Genomic DNA, 26,719 nt, shown 5'->3' on the forward strand with positions numbered 1-26,719 from the left:
GATACTTCAGACCTTTGCCTCTTTTGTGTAGGCCTATCACTTGGTGTGTCTAGCCTTTTCCTCAGTTGCACATTTTGGGCAACACTCTTCTCTTTTTCTTGTTTAATAATTTCTAATGATTTTTTTCCTCCTTCAATTCTAACTTATGATGACAGCCTGGGTTTATCATCTTGTGGCTCTTGATCTCCCATTAAGTCATGTGTCAGGGAGACATTACTTGTCTTTAATCTACTTACCTAACGCTCCACCCACCATCTTATGAATTTTATGATTGGTCTAGATATCATACCAAGATCTACTATTTCAGGCATGGAACAATCAAGCAGTTGGATGACCATACTTCTCTCCTCAAATGTAAGAGTCCTACTAGCTCACTCAAGCACTATGCCAGATAGATGTTTTGTTTTTTTCAAACATTTTGCAATTTTTTGAATTTTGAATATCTTTGCTTTTTTTTTTTGTAATTTTTAGGATATATAGAAATGCTTAAGAAAATAAATACAATTATTGAAAGCAATTATCCAAAACTATTATGGCTTGCCCGTATAATAAAATTCAATTGCAAATATGATGTCTGCATTAAATATCAACAAAAATGTAGAAGCAAATTGACTTTCAAGGGAACCTGGAAGATATCAATGAAGTTGCTATGCAGATTGCAATCCAATGTTGCCTTTTTAACCCCAAATTGCAGACCAACATTGCAGCTTATTATTTGATTGTTGACGCCAAGCACCAACATTTTGACTGCTGCTAAACACGGCTTCCAAACAGTGAACGCAGGCCAAAAGTAAATTCCAATCGCTGCCACAGATAGGTTATTTGCAGCCTCAATTAACTCAGAAAGAATGATGTTGATTGCAAGGAATTGCTCTAATTCTTGCCAAGAATGACAGCACCTTCCCTTCATCAAATTGAAGCAGGTAGATGCTCTGGAATGGCATACAACAGCACCATCCCAGTCACTAATTGATGTAAAACAATCCTTTAGCAATAACACAATTCATTGCTATTAGATCAGCTCAAAGTGCAATGGAGGAATTACAGCTTTTCTTCAAAACCACACCCAAACCCTTCGATAGAAACTTAATCAAAATAAAAATGCAATCACGAACGAATTGATTTGTCTCGTGAAGTCCTTTTATTATATTTGCAAAGCTTAATCTTCCTCAAGACAATAGACACCATTTGGCTTCTTGGTTACACTTTTCACTTGAGAGTCTTCAACTTCACACCATTAAATCATAATGAAGACTTCTAAGATATTCATAAAATATAACTTAACAAAATAACTTACAATATGCTATTCAAAAATGAAGCCCAATCAATCACTGAAGAAGCCAAATCCCAAGGTGCCACAACTGCATTGCTAAAAATAGCAACTCTGCATAATCGACTTACTATAAATGGCAAGCCACTCCATTGAGACCCTCAAAGCATAGTGCCAACTCTCGAGGGTCGCGATGATGAACTGACATTGCCAAGCTATTGGAACTTGCTAAATTGGAGACGTTATAGTCCTCCCTCCCCAAGATTGCTTGACCCAAGCAATCGCAATCTAGGGTGCTGAAGTATATCCTCAAGCTCCCAAGTGGCATCCTCATTTGGAAGACCCTACCACTTTACCAGAAACTCTCTGATGATTCGTCGACACAAATGCCTCTTCCTAGTATCCAGTATAGCCTCAAGGATCAGCTCTAATCTCCCCTCATCATCCAATGGGTGTAAAGTAGAAGATGGGACAACGTGCATGCCTAACGCCTTCTTGAGTCGTGATACATGAAATGCATAATGAGCTCTGACCTCTAGCAACTCAAGCTCATAGGCTACCTCTCCCACACGTCTAACCACACAAAAGGGGCCATAATAGCAAGATTGGTGCTACTTAGCTCCACTCTCCGTAATGGAAGGCTGCCTATAAGGTTGCAACATCAAGTACATCATATCTCCCACCTGAAAAGAACGAGTAGTCCTCTAATCAGCATTTTGCTTTTGCTACTTCTGTGCCCTTTGAATGTTCTCTCTCAAGGACCTCATGACATCTGGACTGTCCTATAGTGAATCTCCTACATTGGGTACCCTACTGTTACAGAACAACAAATCCATGAAACTCAGGGGATCATACTCGTACAAGGCTCTAAAAAGGCACATCTAAGTAGACATGTGGTAAGTAGAATTATAACGATACTCACATAGGTATATCTACTTCACCCAAGCTCAATGTTGTGCCAATACATAATTTCGCATATAGCCCTCCACCTATTTATTAACAATCTCAGTCTGACCATCAGTATGAGGGTGGTAACTAGTGCTTGGAGTGAACTTTGTCCCACATAATATGAACAACTCTTGTCGGAAGTTACTCATAAAATGCTATCTCGGTCACTAACAATGATCCAGGATAGACCATGCAATTTTAAAACCTCCCAGAAGAACAACTCATCTATCTGTGTAGTTGCAAATACAGTGGTGATTGGAAAGAAGTGTGCATATTTCATAAGGCGATCCACCACCACATAGATGCAGTCTCTACCTTGGGCCTTCGGCAAGCCCACAATTATATGGATAAACATTCCTACTTCCTCTCACGAATGGGAAGTGGCTGTAGCAACTCGACTAGATAGGTATGCTCCTGTTTATTTTGTCGACAAACAGAGTACTCTGTGACAAACTGTTGCACATCTAACTTCCATGTGAACCTTTCCTGAATCTGTTTATAAGTCTTAAAGAACCTGAAATGTTCAGCCGATGGAGAATCATGAAAGGCCCGCAATATAATGTTTCACACCTAATCCTGGGACAAAATAGATCCTCCCCTAGCAAATGATCAACTCATTTGCAAGGGTGTATCTGATGTTCTGTACGTTCCTATCAACAATAACAGTTGCCCACTTATCCCTAACATACTTTGCAAGGATCAAGTATCTCCAATCCTCAGATATCTCAGTATTCACACAAAAGTGGGGTCTCCGTGAGAATGTGTTGGCAACTACATTCTGTGTACCCTTAATATAAGAAACATCAAAATCATAGGACTACAGTTTGCTGACCCACTTTTGTTGCCTCTCATTAAGATCTCGTTGTCTATAGAAATGCTTCAAGCAATTATGATCAGTCTTAATGCAAAATTTGCTACCAAGTACTGTCGGAATTTGGCCAAAACATGCATAATGGACATCTCCTTATCGTACACAGTAGATGATCTCTTGGGACCCTTGAGCTTGTTGCTCTCAAATACAATGGGATGGAAATCTTGGGAAAGAACAACACAAATACCCTCACCTAAGGCATCACAATGCAACTCAAATGGCCTAGAAAAGTCTGGCAATATTAGCCCTAAGTATGATGTCATAATCTGTTTGAACTTCTAAAAGCACTTCTATGCCTAAGTAGTTGACTCAAATGCACCCTTATGGGTCAGCTTACTAGGGAGCTGTGTGATGATAGAAACGTGCCACAATCTGCAGTACAATTGTAATATCCCCGTCATTAAATAAAAATAAAATTATATATTTATTTGGGATCCCGATAGATTTGTGTATACTCTGCCCCATCTTTAATTTTTCGTAGGCGTAGGTGTTTGTCATAGTGTTGTTCGCCTTTTCAGAAGTGAAAAAGCTTCCCTACTTAGCTATCACGAGTTTCAGTCGGATTCAATCCTTAGCCTATTCCATTCTTTGTATTACTTTGCTTAGATCAGAGCACCATCCTTGTTTGTAAATATAACTTCTATTCAGCATATCTCTCTATGTTCTTCCTATATTAGGTGGCAAATATTATTTGTTTGTTTGGCATCATCTAAGGAGACGTAATTTATTTTGCAACCACACTTCGATAATTGGGGCAATGTCGAAAAGTGTCAATGTCATACTTTGATACTACATTCCATCCACGATGCATTTTTCCTCCACCTTCATATGGAACTGTGCACATTGTACCCCCAGCACCGTGCGGCACCCAATGACATACATCCATTGTATGGCCTTTGTTGGCTACCCTACTTCTTGTTAAGATTCACTTCAACTGTACAACACTCTCATTAACATAGTATGCACATGAGCATCACAACGGTTGTTAGCACCTATACAGTCAACTAGGTACATTGTTCAGTTATCCATAACACATTGTACAACCATCTTCAACTCTCACCCTATACAATCCTCATATGTGTGTCCAGATCACTCATTTTGACAACCACCTGACAATTACAAACAAGGGGATATAGAAATTTGCGACAAGTTTCCATATACTAATGGGTGCAAAACATTACGGTGGTATTAGAGCCAGCGATTCTACCAACCTGTGGAAGTGAGTGCGAGTTTAGACCTGAAGAAGAAGGTGAGATCACTTTGTTGGTAGAATGGGTGATCCACGAGATCCTATGACAAGACTCATAAATATTCTAAGAGAGCTCAATCGAAACCAAATTTAGATAAACGAAACCCAACGGCTTATGTAGGAAGCATTACAAAAATTGGCTGAGGGGAACGCAATCAGAGAACAAAATGGGCATATCAACAACTCTGTAATGGTAAGGACAAACCTGCAACCCCCTCGCTCTCGACCTTCTATACAAATTTTCCCTCCATGGATGGAAGTACTACGCAAAGAACAAGAGCCCAACTTCTAGGAAATGCAAGAACAACTTCGAGAAGATTGGAGGAACACGAATGTGGAACGCAATATGCACTACAAAGACTATGTTGATCTAAGAATGAGAAATTCATGCGAGGGAAATCATGGTTGTTTTAGAGATGATCTCAGGAGAAAGATCAGAAAAGTGAACTTATCACCATTTGATGGATCTGGAGATATCGCTACATAGGCATAGGTTCATAAGGAAAACACCTATCTTCAGATCAATTGATGCCCAAAGAGGAAGCAATCAAGTTCGGAGCACTCCATCTAGGAGTGGCGCATAAATGGTAGCACCATGGATTAGTCACTCTCGGCCACAACCAAGTAATCTCTTACACCGAGTTCATTGAGAGACTAATCGACCATTTCGATGACAAGGACCTTGAACTTAACTTCAAAGATTTGGCACAGTTGAGACAAACAAGTAGAGTAGACACTTACATCACAGAGTTCCAAAGGCTATCACTACTAGTCAAGGAAATCTCGAAGAGCATCGGATCGTGTTATTCATGGATGGGCATATCAGAGACAATCCATAGGATCAAACTAAGATTCAAACTATTATTGCAGACATTCTACAATTCGTATGCCTTTGGCATAGGAGTAGAAATCTTCTTATGTTTAATGCTATGTGTCATGCAATTTCTATTATTTTAAAAGATTCCAATTTGGGCATTTAACTTCATCATTACACTTGTTATATCATGGGCACATTTGAGAAAGACGGTGAAAATTTTCAAATTTCGGCATGTTTATTATTCTTTTCAATGTTTCATAATTTATATATTTGAGGTGCCATTTAGACATGAAAAAGGATTTTCCATCTTAGGAGAAAAAAAATTAATTTCATTATTTGCTCGATCTTGACCTTAGACTTTTCACAATTAGCCAATTTTGAATCAACCCTTGCAACTCTTTCTCTTGGGTGCCAATTAGATAGGAAAGTGGGCTTCATACTTAAATAAATTTCCATTACTTCCAACATTGTGATCTTGGATGCACTTGAAGCATAAGAAAAATCACTTGCCTAGGAAAAAAAACCCATTTCTTCCAACCACTTCCTTGGTGTAAATCAGAAATGGGTACATATTTTTTTTTGTTGGAACATATTCCTTGACCAAGGTGTTTTAGCACTCATGGGCATACTTTAGCATGGTTGAAGGAATTCTTGTGTTGGGTACAAATCCATGCCAATGGTGAACTAATGCTCTAAGGTGCATATGAACAAGGTTGAAGGATTTTTTATTTTCTTTAAAATTCCCCGACACTGACATAGTGCTCATGGGCGCAAACGAGACTGGGTAGTGGATTTTGCATTACAAGGAAATTCCGACCATAGTGAATCAACACTCTAGAGCACTATTTAGAATGCGAGAATGATTTTCATGTTTGCAACATAATCCTTGGCACTATAGAATCAACTTTGAAATTTCTATGGCAGTATGGTCAATGACAATATGGGGCCAAACTGGGTGTACGGTATATATGTGACCGTACAATGTACAGAGAAGTCTTTGAGTTGTTGTATGTGGGTTATAGATGGTGTATAGTGTATGCTGGTGGGAGAACTGTACGATGACAAGCGTGTACGATGATTAGAAGAGACCGTATGGTTGGTTGTGTTTGGAGGAGTATTGTGGGTGGTGGAATGTGGGTGTTAGGTAAGGTGACTAAGATTACCACCATAAGGAGGAGCTAGACTACCGTACGATATTTTGGAGAATGTTTACGGGATTTGCGTGGGTCAAGGAGATGAGGCATTTGTTGAATGATTTTCTAATGTTAACCACAATTTGCTAGAGAAGCAGGATGTTTCTTGGAGTAATGACAGAATTACCCAAATGGAGTGCAATTTGATGAAACATAAACTTCCAATTTTATATAAGAAATTGCCAAAGATACATAGATATTCACCAATGTAAAGTAACTATTCAACTTGTCTTATGAACAATAAATTATAATAGCAAACAATGATGGCACTCAGAATTGCCAAATTTGAGCAAAGTAACACAGGGCTAAATAGGGTGGGGGTGACACCCACTGAAACTACAACAGGCCAAGTAGGGAAGGTCTTTCACTTCCAAAATGGCGCACAAGTAGAACCTAATTGGTTCGCATTACCAAATAACAAATAAAGTCGCATACCTAAACAAACAACCCGACAGACATATATACCCTGTCGAGGGAGAAACTCAGTGCTAACACAAGGCACGACAAACACCTACGAAATAATTAAAAACAGAAATGGGTCCGAGATACTCTAAATCAATCGGTCCCATAAACAAATTTTTAATACCCTATTTATTTTATGACAGAGACATTACAGTCCTATCCCAAAATTCACTTGCCCTCAAGCAAACGCAAAACCAAATGTCGTAGAACTTGTTCACCTTTTCAGGTGGCATTGTCAAGCGGCAAATGCTTCCAACGTACTAAGTATTCCTTGCTGATGGTGTTCCTCAATTTCCTCTCCGACATGTCAAGGATTTCGATAGATTCCAATACTAGTTTCTCTTCTTCGTTGCGAGGTGACAGGTCAGCATAAACGGTGATGTTTTGTCCCATTGCTATCTACAAGCAAGATACGTGGAAGACATTGTGGATGTCGCTTCCCTCTAACAACTCAAGTTCATAGGCAACCTCACATATGCGGCAAGTTATTTGCTAGGGACCATAGAAACATGGCCTTATCTTTTCTTGGCCTCCTATCTTAAGGGATGACTGTCTATGCGACTGGAGTCAGAAGTATGCCAGATCACCAACCTCCAAACTTCTTTCAATTCGATGCCTACTGGCATATATCTTTTGTTGATTTTGTGCCTCTGTAAATTTTCCTTCTAAAACCTCAAAATGTCTTGTCCTTCCTGTAGCCAATCATTTTCCCTAGGCGCATGGTTGCTGCCCAAAACCATGTCCACAAATGAAGGCTGTTCATATCCATAGAGTGCTTTGGAAGGCGCCATCCTGATCGATATGTGATAAACTGTGTTGTATCAGTATTCCCCTAGATGCATCCATTTCACCCATGCCTATTGTTTTGTTGAAACACATTTCCGAGGGCACCCCTCCAACTATTTGTTCACAACTTATGTTTGTCCCTTGGTCTAAGGATGATAGCTGGTACCTGGCAAAAGCTTGGTACCCACCAAATTAATAGTTTTGTCCAGAAGGTGCTGAGAAGTCGACTATCCCTGTCACTATGTTTTTGGGCAACCCATGTTAGCGAAAAACCTCCCTAAAGAATATCTCTGCCAATTGTGCAACCTAAGACTCAATAGGAATGTCGATCCTACATCAAAACGACGTCAATGCCCTACTTGGAGGCATCACACTCCAAGGTGAAAGGTTGGGTAAAATCTGGAAATGCAAAAACCGGACAAGTACTAATTGCCTCCTTCAATTTATCAAAGGTGTGTTGTGCTTGTTCACTCTACTGGAAAAGACCTTTCTTCGTTAGATTTGTCAAGGGTGCGTTGAGCTGAAAGAAACCTTTTACAAACCTTCTATAATAACTGCACAGTCCAACGAATCCTTGCAACTCTGAGAGTGTTTTTCGCAGAGGCCAATCAAAAATAGCCTCAATTTTTCCTTGGTGAACATGTACTCCATATCTATTGATGACATGTTTGAGGTATAATATTTTTGTCATCCCAATTTCACAATTGGACTGCTTGGCGAACAACCTCTGGGCTTCCATAATACTGAGGACTTCATCTAGATGCCTCGAATACAAATCCCATGTTTTACTGTAAATAAGAATGTCATCAAAAAATACCAGCATGAACTTATGCAATTGCTTGTTGATGTGATTCATGCAGGACTAGAATGTAGCTAGCAAATTCGTTAACCCAAATGGCATGACCAGAAACTCATAATGTCCGTAGTGACACTAGAAATTTGTTTTTTCCTCACCTTGTTCTTGCATGTGGATTTGATGAAATATGGAGCGAAGATCTATTTTCGAAAAATAAATTGCATCATGCAACTCATCAAGCAATTCATTGATCTTGGGAATAGGGTATCTATTTTTATTGTCTTCTTGTTCAACGCACAGTAGTCTACAAACATGGGTAACGTCTCATCCTTCTTTTTCACCAATAGCACTGATGATGGAAAGGAGCTAGAACTAGGACAAATCCATACCTTGTCGAGCAATCCCTCAATTGTCTTTTCAATTTCATCTTTAAACTTCATGGGATGGTAATATGGTGTGGTGATGATTGACTTGGCGCCAGCTTCCAATTTGATGGTGTGCTCAAAACCACAATGGGGAGTTATAACAGGTGGAATGTTTGCAAAAGCCCTATCATGTTTATCCAAGATGACCTGAAGGATATCATTTTGATAGTATGCATGTTGCATGTTTATAGGTTTTGTTGAAATTATGCAATGGGCAGCCCATGCAACATCGTCATGCCAGAAAATGGCCTCCATCCAACGGGATGAAACCTCCTCCAAAGCCTCATCCACCATCCTACCGAGGACCACCTTTCCATCAACTACGAAAGGGAAGTCCATTCGCTTGAACCTCTGTGTGTACTCTTGCAGAGTTTCCATCTACAAGATTTTGAGAATAACCTCCATGTCATCCAAATCCACTATAAAAAAGTCCTACGTCACCGTGTGGTTGCCCATGATAATACTCAGTTAAGGAACTAGGAGTGTGCATGATAGAAGTATTCCTTCGGCCACCTTGTCTTGAAAACTGGTATGTGCTTCTATTGGTGAACCCCTTCTGTTTACAAGTGATGAGTTTATGAAATTTAGAGTAGCTCCGCTATCCGGCATTACTATGACCCTCTATCCCAGGAGGGTTCCTCGTACCCGAAAAATTGTGCACCTCGAGCTACCCGCAAGAGCAATTGCCCCCATATTGTACAAGTGCGGCTATCCTCTCTGTACAATTTAAACTAAACTCTTTGGGAACCTTGTGTCTCTTATCCCCTTCAGGTGTTGAATGCTCTAGTTCTTCCTCACCATCCAACATGACCTCAATGCAGTATATTTTTCCTTTCCCCAAACATTTGTGCCCTAGTTGCCACAACTCCTTACAGTTGAAACATAATTATCTCCTCCTAAGTTCTTGTCTGGTAGCTTCATCCAAAGTAGGCTTCTTTGGCATGGTTTTGCTGTCTTTTTCCTTTGGAGGCAACAGCAGTTTGGTGTGTGAGTAACTCTAAGAAGATGAGACTGATGATAATGCCATGCTTCGAGCCTTCTCAATAGCCTTCAAGAGAGTGACAGGATTGAAAGCTTTTATCCATCCTTTCAGTGGTTCTGTTAAGCCATCCATGAATAGCACAGTCCACTATCTCTCTAATATATTTGTAACCAGTACAAAGTCTCTAAAACTCCGTGATGTAATTGTCCACTGCCCCGGTTTGCCTTGTGCCAATTCTTTAAAATTGAGTTCTAGATCTTTGTCATTACACCGATCTATCAGTCTTTCTATAAACTCGTCATAAGTATTTACCTAGTCATGCCCCACAATAACCATGTCATCATATCACAATTCGTGCGTCACTCCCTCCAAGGGGGTGTGGCAAATTTAATTACTTCTTCTTCTGGCAGGTTGAGTTGGAAGTAGGTGTTAGTCTTCATTACCCATGCACGTGCAAACATTAATCCAAATCCATCGAATGCGACAAATACCTTAATTTCCTTTTGAGATCATCATTGAAATACCCATGATTGCCACCACCTTGAGTATCTCATTCTTAATTTTGCATAATCTTTGTATGATATATCCCCTTCCATATTTGTATTCCTCCAATCTTCTTGTAATTGTTCTAGCACTTCCTCAAAAGTTGGTTCCCTTCCTTTGTGAGGTACATCCATTCGTCAAGGGTAAGTTGGCATTGAAGGTCTAGAATGTGTCGGATGAGGATTTGCCTTTCTGGATACTGAATTGACGTTGTGATCACTATGTTCACCAAATATTTTGCGCTTGGCTAATGTCTATAATGTTTCTTCCATGAGTCGTTGAGTATCATTAGTCTGTGCCTGATTTCTTGAGAGCTCCCTTAGTAACGCCATTTCTTCGGCAGGAGTGGGATCTTGCAATCTCCCATTCTATCAACTGAGTGGGACCATCTTCATTTCCGGATATAAATGTTCATTCACTATCCATAGGCTGCTAGGAATCATTAGCTCTAGTATCACTGTAATGTTGTGTATTATTAACTAGGCATTGAAGGCAACTTTGACCTGCAACTCTGAGTATTTTGTGGTTGTTTGATCAACGAAAATATGCAGCCAACCTAGGTGTACGATATATATGTGATCATATGGTGTACAAAGAAGTCTTTGAGTTGTTGTACATGGGTTATAGATGGCGTACAGCATATGATGGTGGGAGGACCATACGATGGCAAGGTTGTATGTTGATTAGAGTAGACCATGCAGTGGGTTGTGTTTGGAGGAGTATTGTGGGTGATGGATTGTAGGTATCGGGTACGGTGAGTAAGATTACCATCATATGAAGGAGCACGACTATTGTACAGTAGCTTGGAGAATGTTTATGGGATTTGTGTGGGGCAAGGAGATGAGACGTTTGTTGAATGATTTTCTAATGTTAACCACAATGTGCTGGAGGAGCAGGATGTTCCCTGGAGCAATGACACAATTACCTAAATAAAGTGTGTGATTTAATGAAACATCAACTTCCAATCTTATTTGAAAAATTGCCAGAGATACGATTTCAAAAGTAGGTCATTCCAAATTCAAAAGTAGATATTCCAAACTCAAAAGTAGGTCATTTTGAGAAGCACTGAAACTTATGGAAATTTTGTGTTGAGCACAATTCCTTGGCAGTGGATAACTAGCACTCATGAGAGCATTTGGAGCTTGGTCAAATATTTTTCCACTCTTCATTTCTTTTACTCCTCCATGCTCCTTTGATCCACACTTAGCCATTTTGGTCAATTTTCTACTTTTCCAATTTGGGTGCATATTAGAAGGTGCCATGGATTTTCAAAGATCTATCCATTTTTCATCTTCACTTCTTTCTTATACAACACAACGAATACTTCACATTTTTCCATTTTTGGGAGTTGATAAAATGGAGTCAAGGAATTTTCCCACACTGTGAATTTTCAAGCCTTTTCCTCTTTTGGGAGTTTTTCAAAGGTACCTTCAAACATAGTGCACTTTGGACCAACTTCTTGGCTTGTTCAACCTTTCAAACTTAAAAACGGACACCCTTCAGCTCATTTCTTTATCAATTCTCATTACACATGTCAAAAATAGACTTACTATTAAGTACTAACTCTAAGTTTGTTTAAATGCAAAATTAGGGCAAACCAAGACACAATGGAACTTTCTAAAGATATTAAGTCTCCCAAACTCAATATTAGGTCATTCTGAGATGCACTGAAACTTCTAAAAATAGAAATTTTCAAAAATAGAAAGTTCATCAAAACACTCAAATTTTCAGAGGCATTCCTTCTCAAAGATCAATTTCTCTTTATTCTAGGTGCAATTCACTTTATTTCACAATATTTCCGCTTTTAGAACCACAAGCGAGTAATATTTCACATCTATACTAAGATCTTCAAGAAACTGATGCAAAATTACCAAGAACCAAAGCCAAAAATACCAAGTGTACCAAAAAGTAGGAGGTCTCTATTTCTAATGGAGCGATGTGTGAAAAGGTCATAAAATGTAGGTGAATCTATTTTGAGGAACAAAAAGATGGCAAGCACTTCCAAAAACATGGAGATTGAGAAGTAAAATAATCAAAAGTTTCACTTCTAGAAGCTCAAGATGAAAAATTATTTTGGAAGAGATCTATGACCTAAAAGTTTTGGACAAAAACCCTCTAGCACATTGGCAAAAGTCTAGGCAAAGGTTGATAGCACTACAAGAAGCTTGATTCAGCATTGCCTAGTTCATCCAATGCTCTTAAATGTTTCAAGCAGAAACACGACAAAAACTTTGGGAAAAGAATGGAACTCGATAAATTAAGTCCTTGGTAAACAAACTTTTTCTACAACAAAGGTTCTATTCCCTGGCTATATCTAATGGTGATTCTGTCAGTAGGCATCAAAAAGTATTTAGCATTGTTATCAGTCAATCGGCATCTGTTGATATCAAGAAGAATGAGGACTAGTGCGTAACCTCGTCGTGTTTGTCGTCAAATTAGTGGGATAACCTTGTCATGTTGATCAGCTCTACGTTTTCTAAGTAGAAGCTTTGAGGAGAATATAAGTGTCTTGTTGTCAATAAAAGTAAGGCAAAAAGCCTCAAATTCATTAAGAATATATCGGTCACCAGAGGTCATTTAAGATTCAAATTCATTTAGGATGACTTGGTCATCAGAGGTCATTCATAGAAAAAGAACAAGAACGAACCTCTCCCAGACAACTGAAGGTGAAATGCCCAAACTACAAAAAGATTGACCATCCTTGGAAGCAATATAAAGAACACTAAGAAGGAATATAATGTTGAATTCAAACTCAAACGCCTCCAATGAAGAATTTAGAGATGGTTCCAAACATTAGGTTGCAAGGTGTAGCAAGACTAAACCCAACAATTAATTTCTACTCGAGGAAACATCACCTAGGCCCAAAATGCAAGGCCAATTAGTTTATTCTTAGATAGTATTCTATGTATGTGCAATCACAAGCATTATAAAAAATATGCATGATACTAAACGGACAAAGTACATCCTCCTTGCTTGATTGAGTACATTGGAGGACTATAATGTATCTTCCAAACATCTTCCAATAACTCTTGGTAATTGACTCTAATTTCATTCTATGCCTTTATTTCATATTCATGTCTCATATACCTAAAAAAAATTGTCATTACAATGATTGACACAACCCTTGCATAAAAGGTCACAACTTGATATAGTAATAACTGCAGGTGATCTACTACCAAATGTGTTATTAACAGCAGTTGATTGTAAGAATTTCATCATGCAAAGATACTATTTATCAGGTCATCATTGCTACTGGAATCATTAACTGGATTCATCAATGTTCCAAAAAGCAACAAAAGAAATCATTAGATAAAACAAGTATTAAAAATTGAAATATAAAAAGAAAAAACATCTTATGCAGTTTCCCCATTTTTTGTCACTTTAGCAATATAATTAGCTTTGTCTCTCCATGAGCACCAACCTTGTCAGAAGGGATGCTTGTTGTTGGAAGTGAGCACAATCACTCTTGTGGACGCCTATTACATTTTCTGAAACGATTTCTGGCTTTTGGTGTGTTGTGAAAGATTTTTGGAGAGTATCTATTTCTAGGTCACTTGACCGAACCAGATATTCATTATTTATCATCATTATCATTTCAGTTAGGTCATATTTTGATTTCAATGCTGTTCAATAATTTCCACAACTCAAGTGAATTATTGAACTTAAATTCATGTCACTAAGGTTGCTTTATTTTATGAAACAATTTTAAAAACAACTTAGTTTAATAGCTTGTTGGAAATAAAATAAAAGTTATAAATCATGGATGTATGAAAAAGGGACCACACATATCAAGTAAAATTATTAGTTTATAAAATGGCTCTTTTGGAGCAAAAAGAAGTCACTTTAATTAATAAGTGATTTTAAATTGTAATTCTCTAGAAAGTTCCTGGGATGATTACAGAGTGGGGATGAGGGGTCTCATTTGAGGTATTCAAAGCTTTGCCTATTCCTCTTTAAAGAATTAGAGATTTTTGCCCGTGACCAAATTCCTTCCAGTGGAAGGAAAATTCTAATGGATGCCTAACAGGCGGAGAACCAAAAGATGAAGCTGAGGATGAAAATCCTCTATCTTTATCAGAGTTCTTCCATAAGAAGATCGCCAGTGTGCTAAAGATGCTGTAAACGAGGACAGAAACCCTCGATTCAGATTTAGAGGCAGATTCAGTCAAGGTTCAAATATGAACCGATGATTCAAGAAAAGTTGTTTTTGTTTGACAGAAAATTATGCCTTGATGTGGGTTGAATGAAGTTTGTATTGGCTGGTTATAATTGTTTGATATCTTTAAGTGAGGTGTTGATTTTAGTGCCAAATTGGGCATTTAAAATTGTTATTTCCTAGGTGATTTCCTATCACTCTTGCCAAGTGTGAAGGACAGCAGTATATGAGAAGACTTGTTTGGATGGGTTTTAGGTGTAAAATCAGATTAATGACTGAAATGAGTTACAATGCTGGGAGTTGAGTCTTTTAAGGGGCTTTAATTGATTAAAATCTGCATTTTCATTAGATGTGGAAATTTAAAACTTGTTGGGCCATAGAGGTTTCTGTGGCATTGAACTTTGACTGCTGGGCGTGAATTTTTATTCCTCTTGCTGGTTGACAGAGATCCCATGTTGATGGGAGGATATCAGCACATAGTACATACTGAAGACAATTTTCCCTGTTTTGGGGAGATTCTTCTTACATAGAAGAGGTCTGAAAAAACATGACTGGGCATCAGAATTGACGACCTTTATGGCATGAGAAGTGAAAGTAGAAAAGGACCAGGTCAAAATGTCATTTTCTGTAAAAATCAGTCAGTAGGAGGCACCAGGAAAAAGCATTCGCTGGCCAATATCTTTCTGCAGATATTAGCTATACTTCCAAGGTAGAACTGTTGTTTCAAAAAATAATTAAAAAGATAGAGATTCCAAGACTTTACTGAATGCTGATGATTTATACGCATGAAAGATGCATTCCTAATGCAAAAATGAAAATTATATATTGGCCCAAGAATGCAAGCAATATCAAAGATTTATCGAGGCCTCCTTGAAAATGAATGTGCACCACAGGAAATAATGCAAAGAAAAAAGTTTCTTACATGACATATTGATACAAACCAACTAAAATTTTCCTACCAAATGTACCCATGACGAACTACTCCAACTTGACTTTCTTCCTTTCCTATAACAAAGGTTGCCAATTTCAAGATCTCATCTGTAATTTAACATCCAAAGAAAACCAACCTGTAAGTCCAAACCCAATAATAGAGCTACAGTTGTAATCACTTTCTACCATGCAGCAAAGAAACAAAACATGATTAGTAAGAACTGGTTCTAGAAACAAACATCACTTATTTTATGGGAGAAAAATGACCATGCCATGTACTTCTTGACAAAAAAATTGCTACAAATATATTGTACAACACAAATGATTTAGGTTTTTCCTCATTCAAAACAAATTGGCATTGAAGAATGTGATTTGAATACCATAAAATAAAGAAATATGCAACATGGCTGAAATAAAGCTAATTGTCAGTTTACCAAATCCCTATCCTAGTACATTCTATGAACAAATAACAAAAATATTCTAAGATAAATATCATATATAACAAAGGCAACAACATGGTCAAACTAATGGATTTCAAGAATAAAGCCATAATCGCTGCTTCTATAAACTAAAATCACAATGCTTCGGTTAGATATGGAATTGCTTGCAATTTACAATCAAATCAAGTCAATAATGAAATAGGAAGTCAAAACACTGATGGGCTTCTTTTTACCCTCGATGCCCCTTGTGCCTAAGACCTTTATCACTGCCTTTGCATTTTATTCCTTGGTAAGCCTTAGGTGCTTTCCATGATATAATTTTCGTTTATATCTTTTAATCCCTCTACACTCCTTAGTGTACACACGTGGATATATGGAGAACTATGGTTCGATGCCCCTCGAAATTGTGATTTGTTTTATATTCTCCATGTTATATCAAAATCTCCTTTCATATCTCTGAAAAGTCTATGCTATATATATGCAACATTTCCTGCTCTTATTGGTAGCGAGTATGTCATCTCTCTCCTCTCCATTCTTTGTTATTGTGTTATATTCCCCCCGGATACTTTCTTCCCATTTGCTAGTATTTTTGTCTTTACTTTCTCTTTCACATTAATGGATCTATTTCTTTCTTCCTTTTTCCATATTCATTTTCTATGCTATAGGCATTTTAATAGACGGCTCTTATACTCAGTCACACAAGCTCTAACTCACCCTTTGAACACATCCTACGCACGCAATCACACTGACATTGTAGATCAAACAGCGCTAATACAATAACACCTCTGATCTCTAATACCAATTTTAATGACCTTTGCTCTCAGCTCGTCTCTCCTAATTCTCCTTTTTTGGAAAATATATCTCCGATATGTCTAACAGTCCCATTGGTCATCTCTCCCGCTATCTAGTTCCTCAACATGTTCCCCATGAATACTTGTTCATACATTACCCTTCAAAGACATGTCTTTCTAGCAACATAACATCCAAATAGTCAAATCAAGCATTTTAAAAACATAGGGAGTCACTGCAACAACCTTCCCAAGTTTAATGTTATATCATTAAATTTCTGAATGATGCACTCCATCTTTATTTCCCTCCATAGTCAACTAGAGACAATGTTGGTTCCATCAATTATAGTTTTGGTCATAGTTTTAGAAAACGATCATATATCGCAAAACTCATTGTATATCGCGAGTGAGATTGGGAGCCGAAATAAATGTGACAAATATCATGGACGAGAAAAAGGGTAAAACCATTACATTTTTTTAGTTTTAAATGCCAGTAAATTGCGAGATTTGCTGCCACGTCAGCAAAAAATGACAAAAAAATAATCCCTGTCAGCATGAAAGAAAAAAGGATATTAGGTTATCCTTTGTCATTTTCATTTAGTTTCTGATACACAAGTCAACTTGAACAAAAACAGTATGGAAAAAGCGACGTCATCAGTTGTGAAGGAAAAGAAGAGGGAAAAATTGAGACGAAGGAAAACGCATTCTCTACAACACTCGGCAACACTTGGCTCTGCAACACTCTCTCACTCAGCACATTCAACTCATGTGACGTCCATTCACAGTCAAATTTGTCAGTCAACTGGGCAAATATAGAGTTCGACTAGGCAGATATAGAGTTTTACAGAGTTTTAAGGTATGTTTATTTTATATTGTAATTTTTTTTTGGTATATTTGATTGAATAGATTTTTTAAAACCTTATTTTATTTTGTTTTAGTAAAAAATTAAAAAATAATAAAATACAATAATTATTAAAATATAGTAACTAACATATATTAAAATTTAATATAACTTTAACGTGTAAATAATATGTTATTTACATTTTATATCACAAATTTTAAATTTAATATTCATTAAGTTTTAAATAAAATAAATTTAAGTTTTAAACTTTTAAGTATGTAAATACTAAATATAGTAACTGTAAATTTAAAATACAATAAATTTTAAGTGTTTATTATTTACTATAATTTAATTTTAAATTTATTGTATTATAAATTTATAGTAATACTATTTTATTTTCAATGTTCATTTTTAGTAATTGAAAATTGTTAACTTATAATTTATTAAATTTTTATAACAGCATTAACTTTTAGTGTATCTTTTTACAGATTTATAATTATTAAGTAATATATTTTAATAGATTTATAATATATATTAAAAGACTTATATTAGATTTTAATATATTTCCGATTTATAATAAATTTTAATAGATTAATAATAGTGTTTTAACAAATCTATAAAATATTAGATTATTACTCAATACTCTTTCCAACTATAATTGGTTGTTTTTTTGTTAGGTTCTCAAAGTCTAACTCTTTCTTGACAAGACGGTCGGTGGCAGAGAGGACGCATAATGGAATTATGGTATCCCTAGAGAAATCAAAGGACATGTCAAATGTATCTTTTGTCATAAGCATATGACTTCAAGCATAAGCCGACTAAAATACCATCTTGAAAAAATTTCATGTAATGATATTACACAATGTGATAAATGCTTGGAAGAGGCTACAAGAGAGGCTTTGACAAGCCTTCAAAAATATGCATAAAAAAAGGGAGCAAAAAAGAGGACATTTGAGGCCATGGCAGCCCCAATGGGAACTTTTAGTTCTTAAGGATCAGAAATAGGTAGAGAGGTTTCTTCTTCCATTGGGCCTCGGATACGAGGATCGGAAAGTGGGTGTGGGTCTTTATCAGACTTTAAGGTTCCACCTAACACTCTTGGTGCTCAACCTAGCTTGCTAGGTACTGAATGGAACAAAGAGATGCATGAGAAGATAGGTGGCAATTACAAGATTTTGGATCCGCAATGATATTCCCTTCAATGCTTATTGTAGTTCGTATTGGGATCAAGTGGTAACTTCAATTTCTTTGTCTGGTAAGGGTTCAAGCCCCCAACTCCTTATGAGGTGAATGGGTCATTGTTAGATAACGAGGTAAGAAACATTCATCAACTTGTGGAAGAGCAAAGAAAAGTTTGGGAACAGAAGGCTACATTATCATATCCGATGGGTGGAACAGATGGCAGGAATAGGACATTCATCAACTTTACAATTGCGTCAGGGCAACAGTTGGTATTTCTAAAATCATTGATGCCTCTGATCAAGTAAAAAATGCAGAAAATTTGTGCAACATGTTGGATGAGGTGGTAATAGAAGTGGGGGTGGCTAATGTCATCTAGATTGTGACTGATAATGCAGCTGCGTATATGGCAATCGATAGACTTCTGATGGAGAACCATCCCACATTATTTTGGAGCCATTGTGTTGCCCATTGTCTTGACTTGTTTCTTGAGAATCTAGGGACACTGAGCTGGGTGGAGAAGGTGGTTGAAGATGAAAGGAATATTTGAAAGTACATATACAATCATACATGGGTCTTGAGTCTTATTAAAGCACACTAGTAGTAAGGATCTTGTACGAGCAAGGGTCACACGCTTTGCTACTAATTTTCTAAACTTACAAAGCATATTTGGAAAATTGTTAGACCTGAGGCACATGTTTCTAGATAAGAAATTGTTAGAATCCTTATGCTAGGAAGCCTGAAGCAAAGAAGATTATGAGGATTGTGTCTGATGTTAGCTTTGAAAAGCTAATGGAGGAGATCCTCAAAGTAAGTTTTCAAGTCTTCATTGATGATTTATTATTTAACTTTGAAACATTTTCTTGATTTTTGTATATTTTTTAATGTCAAGGTGTCAAAACCGTTCGTGAAGGCTCTACGAATTGTGGATGGGGATAGAAACCACATAGGGTTTCTATATAAGGCTATAGATAGGACCAAAGAGGTCATTCAGCACTTGTATAGGTCAAATGAGACCAAATATAGACCCATATGGAACATCATTGATCGTAGGTGGAATCGACAACTTCACCAACATATTCATGTAGCTGCCTACTACTTGAGCCCCAAGTTCTATTTCTCCAACACTTTTAGAGAAGATGCAAAGGTTCAAATTGGCTTGAACACATGTATGCAAAGATTGGTTGCTGATTTGGGCCTCTGAGACCTCATACTTGATGAGTTGGAAAGCTACAAGAGGGAAGAGGGGACATTGTTTTCTCTTCTACTGATTGCAAACATAGGACATACACATTGCAGCCAGGTTAAAAAAGAACATGTATTTAGTTGTATCATACCATTTATTTCGCTCATGAAGTTTATTGGAAGTTTTATGGTGCAGAGCGCCAAGGCACTTGGTTTATATTTTGGTTTTCATGTTTTTTTTCACCTACATAGGCTAGAATGAACAAACCTTGGATAAAAAGTCCATGGTTCTCAAAGAAAGACACCATTTTGTATGCTTAAGGCACTTTATGCAATATATAAGCAAAAGTTGCTCATTAGGCAAATTCAGGATTTTTAATGTTTTTGGTCAAGAAAGCCTAGGATTAGTTGTTTTTAGTTGGTTTTAGGTATGTTGGAACCTTTTCCAAGTCCTAGAAGTGGAATCAAGTAAAAAATGTAAAAATTGTACTTTTTGTGCAAAGTTGCATTGTTGAAAGTTGTAAAAGTTGCTCAACTTTGCAACTTAGTGGGAAAAGGGTTTTAACTATTAAAATATTGGTTGTAATCATTAAAATAGACATAGGAGATATATATATACCTCATTTTGTGAGGTCTGGAGGGCATTAATGTACGGATTGGAAGAAGTTGCAAGGAAGAAAATTCAGTTTTGGAGTCATTTTTACGGTTGTTTATACGCTGCCCGAACTATATGGACTGTCAAACCAAATCTGATGGATGTTTGAGATAGATCTTTGAATCAGCTTTCTTTTGCTTTCAGTCTCATTGTTCTACATGTTTTCTAACTCAAGTTATTGCATTTTTAGTGAATCTAGGTTTTTAGGACAGCATTTTGGTGCACACAGCAAAAATAGGCCTCTAACTGCAATTTCCTTGGTAGGAATTTCATGGCCACTTGGGAAATGGTAGTTAGTAGGGTCCTTTTGAAGATTCCAGGGTTTTAAAACTAGAGGATGTGTTTTGTGATTGTTCCAATCAAGCCCTAGGTCAAGTACTATGAAGGATTTGACCTCTTGTAGCGTGTTGATTTGTGAATGGCTGGAGTTTGGGACTTGGTGAAGGGCTGAGCATTTGGAAATAAGTTATTTTAGTGTTGCCAGTCATTCCTAAGTATTGAGTTCATGTCCATGACCCCGTTTCCTACTGGTTGCTTTCTAAACCAAGCCTAACTTGATCACTTAGGTCTGTGTTGCTTTGTGAAGGAAAGGGAATGCTGGAGTGGGGCTAGAACTTGATGCTTTGGGGTTTGAGGTAACTTTGAAAAGGGTATTCAAAAACCTAATTTGTTTTGGGTCTTGTTTAAAACTTTGTGAAATTAGATCCAAAAAACCATTTCATGAGGGCTAAAAGGGGCTCACAAGGCTACTAGGCCAAATCGAGGTTTGAGGCTTTGTGCAAGCGTATGATTCAAACTAGTGTTGTAGTCTATGTTAAATAGGTGCCCTAAGACCATTTAATAGCTTAGAACCCTTGGGACAAACTTCTAGGGTGTTTTCCTAGTATTGACCTAGTTGTGGGGATTGGTGCAAAACCCATAAAGTGGGCAAGTTTGGTTCTTTGTCCTTGGGTTCTTGGTGAAGTTGGAGAGCGTATTTCTTTGATCCATTGGAGGATTGGAGTGTGCTGAAACCTTGTAATAAGGTGAAAGATTTGATAAACAGTTGGTTGATTTTAAGAGTGGGAAACCCATTTGAAGCTTCTTAGTTGTGCTCTCTGCATCATTTTACCACATCATAAATGCTTTTTTAATCCTTGTAGATCTGTGGTGGGAAGATTATGATGCCACAACGCCTAAAATTCAACAGCTTGCCACCTGAATTTTATTGCAGCCTAGTAGAACTTCTAGTTGCAAGAGAAATTGGAGAGCTTTTCAGAACATACACACGAAGAAACGTAATAGGTTGACTCAAAAGCACTTGAAATAATTGGTTTATGTGAAGTACAACCTTCTCTTCCATGAGAAGAAGGTGAAAAGGCAAGCTTCATATCAAGCACTAGACTTGGGTGACATTGATCTATATTCAGCAGATTGGATTGGTCCTCCTGATGGTGAGGATGCAGATGCGGATGTGGGTGAACCTTTATTGACAAATGAGTAGCTAGTAGAGTTTGAGATAGAGGCAAATGATTGGGATGCGGATGTGGCAGCACATGAAGAACATGAGCTTGGTCATCCATCAGAGGCTTTTGTTGAGCGTGAGGCACCTGTTGAGGATGTTGCCATAGCAACTACTTCAACACCACCCACCCAGCAGCAGTGATCTCTTTTGAGTTTTACTTTTAGACGCAATTTATGATTGCTACTTTTAGTTTCAATTGATACTGAAACTTGAACTTAATATGTATTCAGAAGTTGTAGTTTCATGGAGTTTTCACTTCTATATGTATTGGACTTATTTATATTCAGATGTTGTACTTGTTTTTTGGTATATGATTCTAGCACTATGTTAATCTACTAAATTTTAGTTGCTATGAATTACTGCTTAACTCAAAACTTTGATTGATATATGGTGGATATCAAATCATTATATGTTCTACACATTTTGTGTATATTTATGCATTTTTAAGAATATTTTCAGAAATTGTATATTTGCAAATATTCAATAAAAGTGTCAATTTATTGTGATTTTTTGTCGATTCCGAAATTATCAAAAATTTTGGGCCGGCCAAGATATTACCACTACCGAATTTTTAAACTCTAGTTTTGGTTGCCAACATATATTCAATGACCAGATATGACGAATAATCCATGTTCGATGTCTTTTTTTGATTGAATGACTCTCGTAGGATACCCTTTATTGAGTGTTAAATTTTCAAAGTCTCTTCTTAACAAATGTGTAGCTTATAGATTGCAAAATACGCAGACACGAGCCCTAATTGCGGACTTCCATTTAAAATGTTTAGTGGTTTTTTTCGTTTTATCGATTCCTTTCTATCTTCATATATGATGATTCCCATATTTTCGACTCCATATTTAAAATGAAATGGAGCATTGTCGGGGTTGCCCTCTCATCTTCTAAATGCTAATTGGTGGTTTTATTGTTGACCTCCATCTTGTTTTCTCTACTCGTGTTGAGGTCACTTCTTTTTCTTGTCTTGAAACTTTCTCCCGCAGGATGGTAGGATTATGCTTTAATACCATTTGTAATGTTCTTTATCAAACACATTTCATACTTTCCCTCAAATTTCCCGATCATACTTAAACAGAATCATTCCATCTCTTTTTGTTGTGTCTTTTATTTGTATTTAATATTCATTTATATACCTTGTTATAAGAAAGGATGTACCCTTTCATTAATCTTAATATTGTTTATTAATATTAATATTATGGTTATGTTAATCCAGCAGCTCTAAACCCCCTGATACTTTTACTTCTACTTTCAATTATTGTAATCAGATTGAATCGGCAGCTATAGGGAGGTTAACTTGGGTTCATCTCAGTTTAGAAAAAATCCGCTTTTGTAGGGTTTTGTACTCTGTTCCCACAATCTCTACCCAATCCAGTTTTTCTCATCAGCGTCGTTGACAGCGCAGCAATCTATGCAGAGCCTTGAGGAGTGAGTAAAATATATTTTGACAGATCAAAAAATTGGAGCTAACTTATATAGATTGCAGCGAATCTTCTATAGATTGCAAATTAAAATCATTTTGCGTGCGGATCAGCATATCTTTACAAAGATATACACTAATATTAAAAGCAGGCTGCTAGCAAAGAAATTGCGCAAATGATGCAATGAATCCGACGAAAGTTGTTGTACTACTCTAATTTTGCAGACTGTCAGAGAGAGCATTGGAAATGGCAAACGAACTTGTGAATAACTCTGCATTTGCGAATAATAATTCAACAAAAACTACAGAGTGCGAAAACGAAGATCTAAGATATGCTAAGCAACTGGCATTTTATGTAAATACGAAGTATGGAAGACCTATTTTTAAGTCAAACCCTCCTCTACTATGTTCAAATCGTTCTAGTGGTCTAGCTAGGATGCCTTTGGAAGTTTCAGAATACCCCTGAAGCAAAATGCCTGATAAAAATGCCCTTCAGCATAAATGACTTCCAATGCTGAAGAAAAAAACAGAAAATCGAAAATCCCTCTAACAATAAGGCAAATAAAGTTCAAGAACAGGGATGGACCATGGTTGGCAGGAAGAATAGAAAGATGAATGAATCAAGACCTGCGATTAGTTTTAAAGATCAATCTACGGTGAATATTGTTATCCCAAATAAAGTGAATGTCCTAATTCATCAGATCACCCTGGAAACCCTAGATAAACATAGCTTCTACCCATCTCGTCCAAAATTCATTTCAGAAGCCAACAAAATTCTCATTGGACTGGGTAACAACCATTCCAATCAATCCAATCATCTGAAAACTCAAGAACAAAGCAAGAATCAACTTCTAAATAGGAGAACAGATGCATACATTCCGCCACATAGAAAACTTGAATTTGTAACCAACCTTCAAAGATCAGATCCACCTAGCCGGCTATCCAGCATGAACCCTTCTCTTAGGATTCATCAAAATAGAGAGAGGAATCCAACTTTAAAGTTAAAGCCAACTAAGGAAGATCAAAATACTTCATTTTTGAAGCATCAAAACCCTAATACGAAGGATATCCATATTATAAGCAATGAATATAGTGAAAGTAGATCGTGGGCATGCAATGATCAAGGGTTGTTTGTTTACTGGAATGGACCTAAATCAAAAATATCCCAGATGGTTAAATGGCCTCAGGACTATTGCAGAGAACAGGTAAGTATATCCATTTAATAATCTCGCCTAGTTTATTTATACTGTCAAAGTAAGTATATTAGAGATAAGTTTCTTTCAACTTCTTACTAGTTTTTTAAAGGACATTTTTTGAAATTTCTAAAATTGGAACCGAATTTTAGTGAACATTTGATACTCAAACATTTTGCTCCGAATTGGATAGAATGCAAAACTACCCCTCCTGAATTAAATCACATTGAAATTCTCACAAAAATTGGATATGATCTAGACAATTTGATAGGTATTGAAGCAGACTTTAAGAAAAATAACAATATCAAATTTCTACTCAATATAGAAATAAGTAAGAACATTTTCAATCCAAGAAAAAACTCATTACCAATAGATCCATATATAGGTTAGTTTTTGAAAAATATGAAGGCAAAATAAATGACATCATTAATACAAACACAAACAGGAATAAACTGCAAATTTAGACATCATCAAATCTGAAAGATTTAATAAAGATATCCCCCTATCAAGGAAAAGTCTTTGATTATAGGAAAGCCAAAGAAACTAGGAAAGGAAATTAAAAGGGCAAAGGTAGAAACAGAAAGGAGGGGAACATTGATGATATATATGAGGAAGGAGAAATCAGAGAATCTGACAAAAAGAGTCATAATACAATAGAAGGTCAGGGAAAGCAGTGGACATAGAAGAAGAAGATCAAGAGGTCAAGTTTTATAGATATATCCAACAAACCTTATCCAGATTATAACAATGCAACCAATACCAAATGGAGAATCCACTTATTGGAGGAAATCAACAATAGCATAAAAGAATACAGAAAGCTAAATCACAAGTTACTATTAATATAGAATGATATTGAAGACCAATTTATTTTGGGGGAGCAGGCAAACAAGGAACTTCATAGCAACCATATCCAAGAACAAATACCAATGGAGGTAAATATACACAAATTGATGGAAAAAAGACATAAAGATATAGCAGATAAATCAATAGAAAGATGTCAGGGGAATTTGCGTAAGGATATCGCTCTGGAGAAAACAACAATGGAAGAAACCAAAAGAAATATGGAAGTAGTCATCAACAATGAAGAAGAGGAACAGAGACATTCAGTCCCCCAAGGGAAGGATCAAGAGGCAGAAAGCTATGTCAAGGCTTATCTCAAAGATCAACAATGAAAGAGGGCAATGAGAAACTAGAATCTCAGCAAGTCAGTATATCTGGGAAAGATAAATCTCTAGAACAAACGAGCATTATCCAAGATGATCCAAGAGGACTATTTGGGGAGAATGATCTTCTCTCAGAAATAGAGAAGAACATATCTAAATTATCAGCCCAAAATAAGGGGTGTCTAGACACAGAAAATGTACAATTAGGCCTGCAAACAGGGGATCAAACACAGCTTACTGATATTTCACCAGCATCTTCAGAACATTGGGGAAATATCACAATAAGAAAAAAGACCTAAAAAAGAGATCTTATAAGTTTTGGCAAACTCACCTAAATGGTAAAGACCCCTTTGAGAAAGCAAAAGGAGCGCAAAAGGAAAACAGTCATGTAAACTTAGAAAGAAATGAGGGACCTAATATTCCAATGGAAATAGAAACATCAATGAGTAGAATTATGGCTATAAACTTAGAAAATAGAGAGTTAAGTAAGGAGAAGGAAGAAGCAAGAAGGGTTCAATTGGAGAGCAAACAATTCTAGGAAGAATTTGGAGTAATAGAAAACATAGAAGATAACATGGGAAAACAAAAGAAGAATAGGAAATATTTATCAAATGAGACAGAGAAGGAATCAGAAGAGGAAGGAACAAAGATAGGACATCGGTTAATGCAAGAACTAGAAAAGGAAGAAGAAATCATAGAAGATGAAACGATACTCAAAAGTATTGAGAATGCAAGTGAGAACATGAATAGATTAAGCATCTCAGTCAATCAAGATGGCTTAAAAGCACCAAGATGTGGAAAACAAAAAATGAAAAGAGGAAGAAAGACCCTCATTGAGCTAAGATTAGCAACAAGACAAGCAAAAAACCAGAAAAATATAAGTGTTATACTGAATGCAAGGAAGGGGAAGTTCC

General features: G+C 36.8%; 1 protein-coding gene across 2 annotated transcripts in view; it reads right to left on the minus strand.

The window, feature by feature from the left end:
• Window positions 1-26,719, minus strand: part of LOC149530651 (uncharacterized) — a 142,923-nt gene that overhangs the window by 86,924 nt on the left and 29,280 nt on the right. For both annotated transcript variants that reach the window (XM_089810069.1, XM_089810070.1), the window contains exon 2: window positions 15,458-15,536. In XM_089810069.1, the coding sequence (XP_089666195.1) occupies window positions 15,458-15,536 (79 nt within the window). The remainder of the gene's footprint in view (window positions 1-15,457; window positions 15,537-26,719) is intronic.

The sequence above is a fragment of the Cupressus sempervirens genome, chromosome 11, assembly GCF_028749045.1.
Source record: "Cupressus sempervirens isolate cs-2001-9-10 chromosome 11, ASM2874904v1, whole genome shotgun sequence".
In the NCBI taxonomy this organism is placed as follows: Eukaryota; Viridiplantae; Streptophyta; class Pinopsida; order Cupressales; family Cupressaceae; genus Cupressus; species Cupressus sempervirens.